Here is a 12,767-nt window from a genome sequence, read left to right as displayed (position 1 = left end):
GCCGGGGCAGTCAGGTTTGTGGATTTTGGGCAGGAGGTAGAAACGGGCGGTGCGGGGTTGTGGGACTATGAAGTTGGAGGCGGTGGATGGGAGATCCCCTGAGGTGTTGAGGTTATGGATGGTCTACGCCCTCCACCTCCTCCATGATTTTCCCTGGCCCCCAACGCCTTATCTTCACCATGGACATCCAGTCCCTATACACCTCCATCCCCTATCACAAAGGCCTCAAAGCCCTCCGCTTCTTCCTTTCCCGCCGAACCAACCAGTAACCTTCCACTGACACCCTCCTTCGACTGACTGAACTGGTCCTCACTCTGAACAACATCTCTTCCCAATCCTCCCACTTCCTCCAAACCAAAGGAGTAGCCATGGGCACCCGCATGGGCCTCAACTATGCTTGCCTCTTCGTAGGATATGTGGAACAGTCCATCTTCCGCAGCTACACTGGCACCACCCCCCACCTTTTCCTCCGCTACATCGATGACTGTATCGGCGCTACCTCGTGCTCCCACAAGGAGGTTGAACAGTTCATCCACTTTACTAACACTTCCACCCAGACCTCAAATTTACCTGGACCGTCTCAGACTCCTCCCTCCCCTTCCTAGACCTCTCCATTTCTATCTCGGACGACCGAATCAACACGGACGTTTACTATAAACCGACTGACACCCACAGCTACCAAGATTACACCTCCTCCCACCCCGCTCCTGTAAAAACGCCATCCCATATTCCCAACTCCTTCGCCTTCGCCGCATCTGCTCCCAGGAGGACCAATTCCAATACCGAACAACCCAGATGGCCTCCTTCTTCAAAGACCGCAATTTCCCCTCAGACATGGTTGACGATGCTCTCCACTGCATCTCCTCCACTTCCCGCTCCTCCGCCCTTGAACCCTGCCCTCCAATCGCCACCAGGACAGTTTTTGCTATTTCAGGCAGTTTTATATTCAGTATATTTTATAACAGTCCTTTATGTCCGAATTGCAAAAGTTGCTTATTACTCACGTTCCAATTATGGTGATTCATCTTTTACTCTGGAGGAAAGCGGGCATATGCTTTTGTTTCTGAGTTCCTGTACTAATCCATTTATTTATGCTGGAACACAGAGTAAATTCAGAGCCGAGTTAAATAATGGAGTGAAATTTACCTTGTACTTATTTGTTAAACTTTAAAATGTTTAAGTTGTTTGAGAAGTTGAAAAGAAACGTAGATGTTGTATTTGAACCCGACATACCCTCTACCACCGTCACAAATTAACCTGCACCTCCACACACATCATTTACTGCATCCGCTGCACCCGATGTGGCCTCCTCTACATTGAGGAGACAGGCCGCCTACTTGCAGAACGTTTCAGAGAACATCTCTGGGACACCCGCACAAACCAACCGAACCGCCCCGTGGCGGAACATTTTATCTCTCCCTCCCACTCCGCCAAGGACATGCAGGTCCTTGGCCTCCTCCATCGCCAGACCATGGCAATACGACGCCTGGAAGAAGTGCACCTCATCTTCCGCCTAGGAACCCTCCAACAACAAGGGATGAATACAGATTTCTCCACCTTTTTCATATCCCCTCCCCTCACCTTATCGCAGTCCCAACCCACAGACTCAGCACCGCCTTCTTGACCTGCAATCTTCTTCCCGACCTCTCCGCCCCCACCCCCTCTCCGGCCTATCACCCTCACCTTGACCTCCTTCCACCTATCGTATTCCCAACGCCCCTCCCCTAAGTCCCTCCTCCCTACCTTTTACCTTAGCCTGCTTGGCACACCCTCCTCATTCCTGAAGAAGGGCTTATGCCCGAAACGTCGATTCTCCTGCTCCTTTGATGCTGCCGGACCTGCTGCGCTTTTCCAGCAACACATTTTTAAGCTACAATGTATTAATCTCTGGCACCCATTATCCACAGAACCCAAGTTGGTCAGAAACTTTTGTACTGTTACTTAGTTTTAATTTCTGACAACCAAACAATATGAAGTAGAAATTCAAGAATTTTCATGAGCAGGACAACGTCCAGCATAGCTATTCACGCTCAATTCACCCTGGCAGTGGCCTCAACCCGTCCTGGACACAGCCCAGAAAACCACTATCTCTTGACATAATAGTTCACTGTAAATTTAAGATATAAAAATCATACACAGGAGAAGGCTATTGACCAATCAAGGCTGGTTTAATTTATTATCGTCACATGGACAGCACAGTGGCTCAGTTGTTAGCACTGCTGCCTCACAGCACCAGAGACCCAGGCTCGATTCCACCCTTGGGTGACTGTTTCCATGGAGTTTGCACATTCTTCCTAAGTTTGTGTGGATTTCCTCTGGTTGCTCCAGATTCCTCCCACAATCTAAAGATGTGCAGGTTAGATGGATGAGCCATGCTAAATTGCCCCTTGGGTGGGTAAGCTATGGGAAATGTAGGGTTACAGGGATAGGTCTGGGTGGGATGCTCTTCAGAGGATCAGTGTGGACTCAATAGGCCAAATAACCTGTTTCTACACTGTAGGGATTTTATGTACCAAGATACAATGAAAAGTATTGTTTTACGTGCTAACCAGATAAATCATACTTTACCTAAGTGCATCGGGGTAATAGAACAGAATGCATTACAGTGTGACAGCAACAGAGAAGGTGCAGAGAAAGATCAACTCTAATATATGAGAGGTCCATTCATAAGTCTGATAGCAGTGAAGAAACTGTTCTTAAACCTATTGTACGTGTTTTCAAACTTTTGCTGCTCATGGAAGAAGGTGGAAGAGAATATAACCAGGGTGTGAAGAGTCTTTGATTATATTGGTTGCTTTCCTGAAACAGCAGGAAGTATAGACTAAGTCAACGGAAGGAAGGCTGATTTTTATGATGGATTGATCTGCATTCACGATTCTATGTAATATCTTGCGGACTTGGACACAGTAGTTGCCATACCAAGCTGTGAAGCATCCGGATAGGATGCTTTCTATGGTGCATCTATAAAAATTGCAAAGAGTCATTGTGGGCATGCTGAATTTCCTTAAGCCTTCTGACGAAGTAGAGGTGTTGGTGCAGTTTCTTGACTGTAGCGTCATCATAGATGGTCCCTGGTAGATCATTGGTGATGTTTACTCCCAGGAACTTGAAGCTCTCGACCGCCTCCACCTCAGATAGGGCCTGCTCCACCATTTAACACTACCAAACCAATCTGATCGTAATCCTAACTCCTGCCTGTCCCCAATAACCTTGTACTCACTCATCAATCAAAATACTACCCGAACCATTGACCCAGCCTCCAATGTCCTCCCTATAAAGGAATTCCAAAGACCAAAGACTCTTGAAGAAGAAATTCCTCTCCCCTGCCCTATTCCAAATGGGAGATTCTATTTTTTATTGTTATTCATTGTGCAATGTGGGCAACGCTGGCTGGCCAACATTTTTTGCCCATCCTTAGTTGCCCTTGAGAACGTGGTGAACTACCTTCTTCACCTGCTGCGAGTTGACCTACAATACCATTAGGGAGGGAATTCCAGAATTCTGACCCAATGACAGTGAAGAAACAGCGATATATTCTGAGGTCAGGACAGTGAGTGCCTTCGATGGTAATTTGAAGGCGGTAGTGTTCCCATATATCTGCTGCCCTTGTCCTTCTAGATGGAAGTGGTTTTGGGTTTGGAAGGTACAAAGAACAAAGAAAATCTCCAACCCAGATACAGTCCCTTCGATTCTCCAAGCCTGAGCCGATCCAAATGTACTGTCTAAACCTGTCAGTCAATTCCTAAGCATTTGTATCCCTCTGCTCCCCACCTACACATACATCTGTCCAGATGCATCTTAAATGAATCTACCATGCTTGCCTCTACCACCTCTGCTGGCAATGTGTTCCAAACACCCACCATCCTCAGTGTGAAGTACTAGCCACGTGTATCCCCCTTAAACTTTCCACCTCTCACCTTGAAAGCATGACTTCTCGTTATTGAATCCTTCACCCTGGGAAAAAGCTTGTCTCTATCCACCCTGTCTATACCCTTCATGATGTTGTAAACCTCAATCACATCCCCCCTCAATCTCCTTTTTCCTCATGAAAATAAACCTAACCTACTCAACATCTCTTCATAGTTAGCACCTTCCATACCAGGCAACATCCTCGTAAACCTTCTCTGCACCCTCTCCAAATGTCCACATCCTTTTGGTAATGTGGCGACCAGAACTGTACACAATATTCTAAATGCGGCCAAACCAATGTCTTGTACAATGTTAACATACACAATACCCCGTCCGATGCAGGCAAGCATACCAGATGCCTTCCTGACCACTCTATCCACCTGTGCAGCAACCTTCAGGGTACAATGGACCTGCACTCCCAGATCTCTCTGCCCATCAACTTTTCCCAAGGCTCTTCTATTCATTGTATAATTCGCTCTATTATTAGACTTGCCTAAATGTATACCTTGCATTTGTCTGGACTGAAAGCCATCTGCCACTTTTCCGCCCAACTCTCCAGTGTATCTATATCCCCCTGTATTATCTGACAGTAATATCTGAGGATCTTTGGTAAATTTCAGCAGTGCATCTGTAGATAGTACACATTGATTCTACTGAGCATCGGTGATGGAGGGTGTGGATGCTTGTAGTGCCAATCAAGCAGGCTGCTTTGTACTGGATGTTGTCAAGATTTTTGAATGTTGCTGCAACTGCATTCATCCAAATAAGTGGGGAATATTCTATCACATTCCTGACTTGTGCCTTGTAAATGGCGGACAGGCTTTGGGGAGTCAGGAGGTGAGTTATTCACCACAGTATTCCTAGTATCTGACTTGGTCTTGTAATCACTGTGTTTATGTGGTGAGTCCAGTTTAGTTTCTGGTCTAAGATAATACCTAGAATGTTGATAGTGGGGGATTCAATGATGGTAACACATTGAATGTCATGGGGTGGTGGTTCAATTGGCTGTTATTGGCGATGGTCATAGCCTGGCATTTGTGTAACACAAATGTTACTTGCCACTTGTCAGTCTAAGCCTGGATATTGTCCAGAGCTTGTTGCATTTGAACACGGACTGTTTCAGTATCTGAGGAGTCGCAAATAGTGCTGAACATTGTCCCTATAATGGAGGGAAGGTCATTGACGAAAAGGCTGAAGATAGTTGGGCCTAGGATACGACCCTGAAGAACACCCTGGAGCTGAGATAACTGACCTCCAACAACCAAGACCATCTTCCTATGTGTCAAGTGTCACTCCAACCACCGGAGAGTTTGCCCCGATACCCATTGATTCCAGTTTTGCTAGGGGTCCTTGATGCCACACTCAGTTGGATGCAGCCTTGTGATCAAGGATGGTCACCCTCACTTCACCTCTGGAATTCAGTTCTGTGGTCCAGATAGACCATTTAGGACAGAGATGAGGAGACATTTCTTCACCCAATGAATGGTGAGCCTGTGGAATTCATTACCACAGGAAGTAGTTGATGTCAAAACATTGAATGCACTCAAGACACGGCGAGAGGTAGCACTTGGGGAGAATGGGATCAAAAGTTTTATTTTAGATTACCTACAGTGTGGAAACAGGCCCTTCAGCCCACCGAAGAGTACTGGTCCCCACTGGTCCTCACCTACCACCCCACCAATCTCCATCCCACCCAGACCCATTCTCCCTCTGACTAATGCATCTAACACTATGGGCAATTTAACATGGCTAATTCACCTGACCTGCACATCTTTGGACAGTGGGAGGAAACCGGAGCAGCCGGAGGAAACCCATGCAGACACGGAAGAATGTACAAACTCCAAACAGGCAGTCGCCAGAGGCTGGAATCGAACCTGGGACCCTGGTGCTGTGACGCAGTAGTACTAACCACTGCGCCACCGTGCCACCCATCAGGTTGTGGGGAGAAAGCAGAATTAGGGTACTGAGTTGGACGATCAGCCATGATAGTGATGATAGGCAGAGCAGGTTCAAAGAGCCTCCTCCTGCTTTCGTGTTTCTATGTTTGAACAAAGGCTGTATTGAGGTCCTGGCAGAACCCAAACTGGGCATCGCTGAGCAGGTTATTGCTCAGCAGGTGCTCATTGACAGCACTGTTGATGATACTTTCCATTACTTTACCGATAATCAAGAGTAGACTGATGGGCTGGTAATTGGCCGGGTTGAATTTGTCCTGCTTTTTATTACAGCATATAATTGGGCAATTTTTCATATTGTCAGGTAGATACCAGTGTGTAACCTTGCAGTATCCAATGTCTCCAACCGTTTCTTGATATTACATGGAATGAATCAAATTGGCTGAGAAGTGATATCTGTAATGCTGGGGACCACTGGACGAGGCCGAGGTGGATCATCCACTTGGTATTTCTGGCTAAAGACTGCTGCAAAAGCTTCAGCCTTATCTTTTGCACTGATGTGCTGGGCTCTTCCATCATTTAAGATGGGAATATTTGTGGAGCATCCTCCTCCAATAAGTTGTTTAATTGTTCACCAACATTCACAACTAGATGTTGCAGAGTTTAGATCTGATCCGTTGGGATTGCTTAGTTCTATCACCTGTTGCTTATGCTGAACGTAGAACATAGAACAATACAGCACAGAACAGGCCCTTTGGCCCACGATGTTGTGCCGAACATTTGTCCTAGCTTAAGCACCTATCCATGTACCTATCCAATTGCCGCTTAAAGGTCACCAATGATTATCTCTTCCTCTGATCATCTTATAAACCTCTACCAAGTCACCCCTCACCCTCTCCAAAGCTTCCACATCTTTCCTGAAGTGAGGCGACCAGAACTGCACACAGTACTCCAAATGTGGCCTTACCAAAGTCCTGTACAGCTGTAACATCACTTCACGACTCTTGAATTCAATCCCTCTGCTAATGAACACTAATATACCATAGGCCTTCTTAAAGCTCTATCCACCTGAGTGGCAACTTTCAAAGAGCTATGAACATAGACCCCCAAGGTCCCTCTGCTCCTCCACCTTACTAAGAACCCCACCGTTAACCCTGTATTCCGCATTCTTATTTGTCCTTCCAAAATGGACAACCTCACACTTGACAGGGTTGAACTCCATCTGCCACTCCTCAGCCCAGCTCTGCATCATATCTAAGTCCCTTTTCAGCCGACAATAGCCCTCCTCACTATCCACAACTCCACCAATCTTCGTTATCTTATGCTGCTTGACATACAAGTCACCCTGTTTGTTTGCTTCGCCAGGTTGACACCTCATCTTCAGGTTTGCTGGCTGCTGCTCCTGGCATGCCCTCCTGCACATCCAGTAAACGAGGGTTAATTCCCTGGCTTGATGGCAATGGTTACGTTTGAGATATACCAAACCGTGACATTCCAAATTGCGCTGACGTACAATTCTGCTCCTGTTGATCGCTCACAATGCCTCATAGATACCCCGTCTTGAGTTGCTAGTTCGAAGTCTGTCCCATTTAGTACAGTGATAATGTTGCACAACACAACGGAGGTCATTCTCGATGTGAAGACTGGACTTTGTATCCACAAGGACTGTGCAGTGGTCATTCTTACTGATACTGTCACATTCAGATGCATCTGCAGCTGGCCGATTGGTTAGGATGAGGTCACATATGTTTTACCCTCTTGTTGGTTCTCTCACCACCTGCCGCAAACTCAGTCTAACAGCTATATCCTTTAGGACCTAAACAGCTCAATCAGTGTCACTGCTGCCGAGTCACTCTTGATGGTTGACCATGAAAGTCCCCACCCAGAGTATATTTTGTGCCCTTTGCCATTCTCAGTGCTTGCTCCAAGTACTGTTCAACTTGGAGGAGTATCAATTCATCAGTTGAGGGAGGACCATACGTGGTAATCAGCAGGAAGTTTCCTTGTCCATGTTTAATTGGAAACCATGAGACTTCATGGGGTCTGAAGTCAATGCTGAGGATTCCCAGGCCAATTTCCTCCTGATTGTATTCAAACAGTGCGAAAGTGAGGACTATAGATGCTGAAGATTAGAGTCGAGAGCATGATGCTGGAAAAATACAGCAGATCAGGCAGCACCTGACGAGTAGGAGAGTCGACGTTTCAGGCAAAGAGCCTCATTCCTGATGAAGAACTTTTGCCCCAAAAGTCAACCCTCCTGCTCCTCGGATGCTGCCTGACCTGCTGTGCCTTTCCAGCACCACACTCTCCACTGTATTCAAACTGTGCTGCCACCTCTGTTAGGTCTGTCCTGCTGGTGGGACAGGACATATTTAAAGTATATCCACACTGTGCCTCCTTATTCTTGATTGCCCAATGAGGGCCAACATTGTCCCAGCATCTACCCTTGCTGCAAGTTAAGTTATAGACAAAAGTGTTTTGGAAGCCCTTAAGTTCGCAGAGATAGAATGTGAGACACCAGTGAGGAGTTCAAAAGAATAATCAAACCTAAAGGTAACAAAGACATAGATAAGGGTTTCAGCAAAAAATTATTTGAGTCAAGGGTGATGTTGGATGACATTCTGGTGGTGGAAATAAGCAATCTCAGACATATAGTGAAGATGCAGTTGGAAGCTCATCATATTGTTAAATATGACACCAAAATTGCAAACACATTTGTTTCAAGTTAAGAGTTTCAGGAAAAGGAATAGAGTCAGTAGCTAGGGAAAGGAATTTGGAGTGAAGAATGAAAACAATAGCTTCCAACTATTTAATTTACTTAATTGAAATCTGCTCACCCAATGCTGGATGTCAAACAAGCAGTCTAACGATTCAACAACAGTGCAGTAGTTGTAATGGGGTGGGGTCAGGTAGAGCTAGGCATCAATGTACATGCAAACTGAAACTGTGATTTTGGATGTGTATTCGAGGGAGAAATTGGAGGGGGCCAAGAATAAACTGTTGAGACATAAAGTAATGGCGATGGAGTCGGGGGGGGGGGAGAACCCATTGCAAATTATTTTCTGATTACAATTTGATACGTAAAATTAGAAGCAGTCAATAGTAGAACAAACTTTCCAAACCCAAGGAAGGATATGAAGTTGGTGTAGCACAGATTCACCAACCCATTGACTTTTGAGGAATGATTGGAGAAACTCGGTTGCAATCCAGTGAGTTTAGAAATCTGGCACAATCAAGGTCTTATAAATGATAAAGGGATGTGGGCAGGTAGATACATAGACACTATGTCTTCTAGCAGATCAATTTAGAATAAAAGGGCATTGTGTTAAAATGAGTGATACGCCAGCACTTTTTCACCCAAGAATTACAATGGAAACATGGAACTTTCTTCCTAAATACTGTGGATGCCGAGGATCAAGTGAAACCAATAGGTTTTTGTAAGCTGTTGATAAAGAGATATGGAACAAACAAATATAAATAAAGCTGAGGTACAGAACAACAATGATCTCACAGCAGAGCAGCTAATTAGCCTATTCCTGTTCTTACATCCATCAACACTTTCACAAACTGAAACATAGATATGACAAAAATGCATCAGTTAGTAAGAAACGTGACAGTAACTTCACAGTTTTCTTCAGGATAATCTTATGCAGACTCACCGAATTGTACATGGTGCTTGCTCTGTAGTTTCTGCAGAAGTGACCTGAATCGGTTATTGAAATTACTAAGGTCTTCCTGGAGGAAGCTTGGAGCTTCAGGCTCATTGCTAAGGACTTCTCCATGAGCTAGCAATTTCTTTACTAGCGGAGCTATTTCATTCAGTTGGCTGATTTCATACTGCAGAGAAAGAAAGTATAAGGTCTAAAACAACAATACATTTTAATGGAGCTACATCTTTCTGTACTGTAAAAGAATAAGCCAAATTGTTTATTTTGTAAATGCTTCCTTCCAACCTGACCAATTTTATTGCCAATTTAATTGCAATTGTAAGAACCAGAATAATTGGTATCAAGACCAAGAAATGGGCTGCAAATTACTGCAATAATAGAGATTAGTTGTAACATAAGAATTAATTTAACTTCCTTTCATATTTAGTTCAATTTTGATCCAGATTTGATCCAAGATCAATGATGTGCACTCTATCTCTGGTGTGCAAGGATGCTTGCCAAATTACATTATAGTTTTCAAGAATCAGTCTTCAATATTCCTAATTCCAACCAGAGTTAACGCATTAAGTAAATGCAGTAGGTTTATGACAATAATCCATTGTTCCTTTTTCTTTCCTTTCAAAGATTGTTAAGAGTGACTGGCTTGACATTTACTTTCCTCTTATCTCTCAAACCAGAATTCCTACAGATGCACCCATGAACCCATATAATCCTACATCTGCCAGCAAGATCAAAACAGGTAAAGTACAGCTGTCTAAAAAGAGCACACTGGCGTGAAAGCTGTACTTTAGAAACTGAGCACACCACTGTTAACTTGGTGACTTTAAAAAATGGTCTAACTGAAGAATAATTTCCAAAGAAAGGTAATTGAGAGGCCATTAAAAGCGTGATAGCTAGAGTTCAAGTTCTATCCATTCCTGAGAGGGTGAAGAGTAAGTTGGCAGGAATAGGGAACCCTGAATGACAAGAGATATTGAGGCTTTGACCTCAATAAGGAGGCGTGGTTCAGGTACAGGCATCTGGGATCAAGGGAGTCCCTGAGGTATATAGGGAACGCACAAAGGAACCTCGATTATCCGAATCACGGATTATCCGAAGAAGATCTCAAGATTCCGATAGAAACATTACATCAAAGACGTGTTTCCAATACTGATCCTGTCTTTTGTTTATGGCTTAGTGAAATGCTGCAGAGAATAGTCCTGAACATCGATGATTGCCCATCCCCAAATGATCGATCGATCGATTGATCTCTCTCTTTCTCTCCAACACTTTCTCTGGAGTTCTACATAGGGGGGTACCCTAAACCACCCTTCCCCTGATAATCTCCCCAATGTTGTCCTCTACAGGGCAAAGGTAGGACTTGTCAAAAGGTTGCATTAAAGAGTTGTATGTGTGGCTATTTTAAGACTCACCATCCCAAAGGCAGCAGCAGTCTTGCTGTTGGTGTCCAGTCCAGCTGCCTGGAGGGGAGGGGGGGGCGCGGGGGGAACAGTGGGTGGGAGCAACCGCGCAATGTGCTGCTGCCTAGTCTCCTGAACAGGGAGCGGATTTAGCAAGTGCTCGCTGTGTCAATCCCATTGAACTGATTGGGGGGGGTCAGCAATGCTACAGGTCCCTTACATTCAAGTGTGTCTGCTCAGAAACAAACCCTGACACAGAGACAGAGACAGAGACAGAGAGTGTGTGTGTGTGTGTAAGGCAGACAGAGCGAGGAAGAAGGAAACTTCACAGAGGAGAGGCATTCGATCAATTATCCGAATAGCCCGCCCATCTCATTTAGATAATTGAGGTTCCTCTGTAGTGGTTTAAAGAAGATAAAAATTAGGAGGGCGAAAAGGGGGCATGAGATAACCTTGGCTGAGAAGATTAGGGTGAATCCAAAGAGGTACTTTAAATGTATTAAAGGAAAAAGAATAACAAGAGAGAGAATAGGACTCCACAAGGACCAAAGTGGACATTTATGTGTAGAACCGCAGGAGTTCAGCGAGATCCTCAATCAATATTTCTCCTCTGTTTACACCATGGCAGACGACATGAAGACTTCAGAACTTGGCAAAGGTAGTGGTCATATCTTGGGGGCAGTCCATTTCACAGAACAGGAGGTATTGGATGTATTAGAATGTATGAAGGTGGATAAATGTCCTGATCCTGACAAGAAATATCTAAAACACTGCAAGAAGCTAGAAAAGAAATGGCGAAGGCCTGGCTGATATTTTTGCATCATTGTTAGCCACAGGTGAGGTGTCAGAAGACTGGAGGGTAACGAATGTTGTGCCACTATTCAAGAAGGGCTGCAAAGAAAAGCCTGGGAACTATAGACCAGTATGCTTAACACCTGTGGCGGATAAGTTACTCGAGAGGATACTGAGGGATAAGATATACATGCATTTGGAAAGACAGAGTTTGATTAGGAATAGTCAGCATGATTTTCTTCATGGGAGATCATGCTTCAAGTTTGTTAAGCGTTCTTTGAAGTAGTGACCAGGAAGGTTGATGAGGGCAGAGCGGTATTTGGATTTCAGTAAGGCCTTTGATAAGGTGCCACAAGGTAAGCTTCTCTGGAAGGTTAGATTGCATGGAACCCGAGGAGAGCCGGCAAATTGGTTACAAAATTGGCTTGATAGTAGGAAACAGAGGGTAATAGGGGAATGATGCTTGTCAGACTGCAGGCCTGTGACTAGTGGAGTGCCTCAGTGCTGGGCCCATTACTGTTTGTTGTCGGTATGAATGATTTGGATGAGAACATACAAAGCATGGTCAGTAAGGAGAAAGTGAGGACTGCAGATGCTGGAGATCAGAGTTGAGTGTGTGGTCCTGGAAAAGCATAGCAGGTCAGGCGCATCTGAGGAGCAGGAGAATTGATGTTCTGGGCATAAACCCTTCATCAAGAATGACACCTGTGGGCTGGGGGAGGGGATACTGAGAGATAAATTGGAGGAGGATGGCGTTGGGGGACAAGGTAGCTAAGAATGTAATAGGTAGATGAAGGTGGAGGAGAAGGCAATAGATCGTTGAGGAAGATGGAGCAGACAGATAGGACAGGCAATGGACAGGTCAAGAGGGCGAATTACAGGCTTGGGACTGGGATAAGGTGGGGCAAGGGGAAATGAGGAAACTGATGAAATCCACATTAATCCCCTATGGTTGCAGGATCCCAAGGCAGAGAATGAGGCTTTCTTCCTCCAGGCGTCAGGTGGTTAAGCTTTGGTGATGAAGGCGGCCCAGGACCTGCATATCCTTAGTGGAGTGGGAGGGGGAGTTAAAGTGTTCAGCCACAGGGCAGTGGGGTTGGTTG

At 45.1% G+C, this 12,767-nt stretch overlaps 1 protein-coding gene across 7 annotated transcripts in view; it reads right to left on the bottom strand.

The window, feature by feature from the left end:
• The window catches only part of LOC122557037 (utrophin-like), a 688,507-nt gene that overhangs the window by 466,146 nt on the left and 209,594 nt on the right, over positions 1–12,767 (bottom strand). For all 7 annotated transcript variants that reach the window (XM_043704260.1, XM_043704256.1, XM_043704261.1 and 4 more), the window contains exon 20: positions 9,464–9,641. In XM_043704260.1, coding sequence (XP_043560195.1) covers positions 9,464–9,641 — 178 coding nt within the window. The remainder of the gene's footprint in view (positions 1–9,463; positions 9,642–12,767) is intronic.

This window comes from Chiloscyllium plagiosum, chromosome 15, assembly GCF_004010195.1.
Source record: "Chiloscyllium plagiosum isolate BGI_BamShark_2017 chromosome 15, ASM401019v2, whole genome shotgun sequence".
Classification (NCBI taxonomy): Eukaryota; Metazoa; Chordata; class Chondrichthyes; order Orectolobiformes; family Hemiscylliidae; genus Chiloscyllium; species Chiloscyllium plagiosum.
The sequence above is the reverse complement of the archived record's forward strand: the minus strand, read 5'-3'. Positions and strand labels throughout refer to the sequence as shown.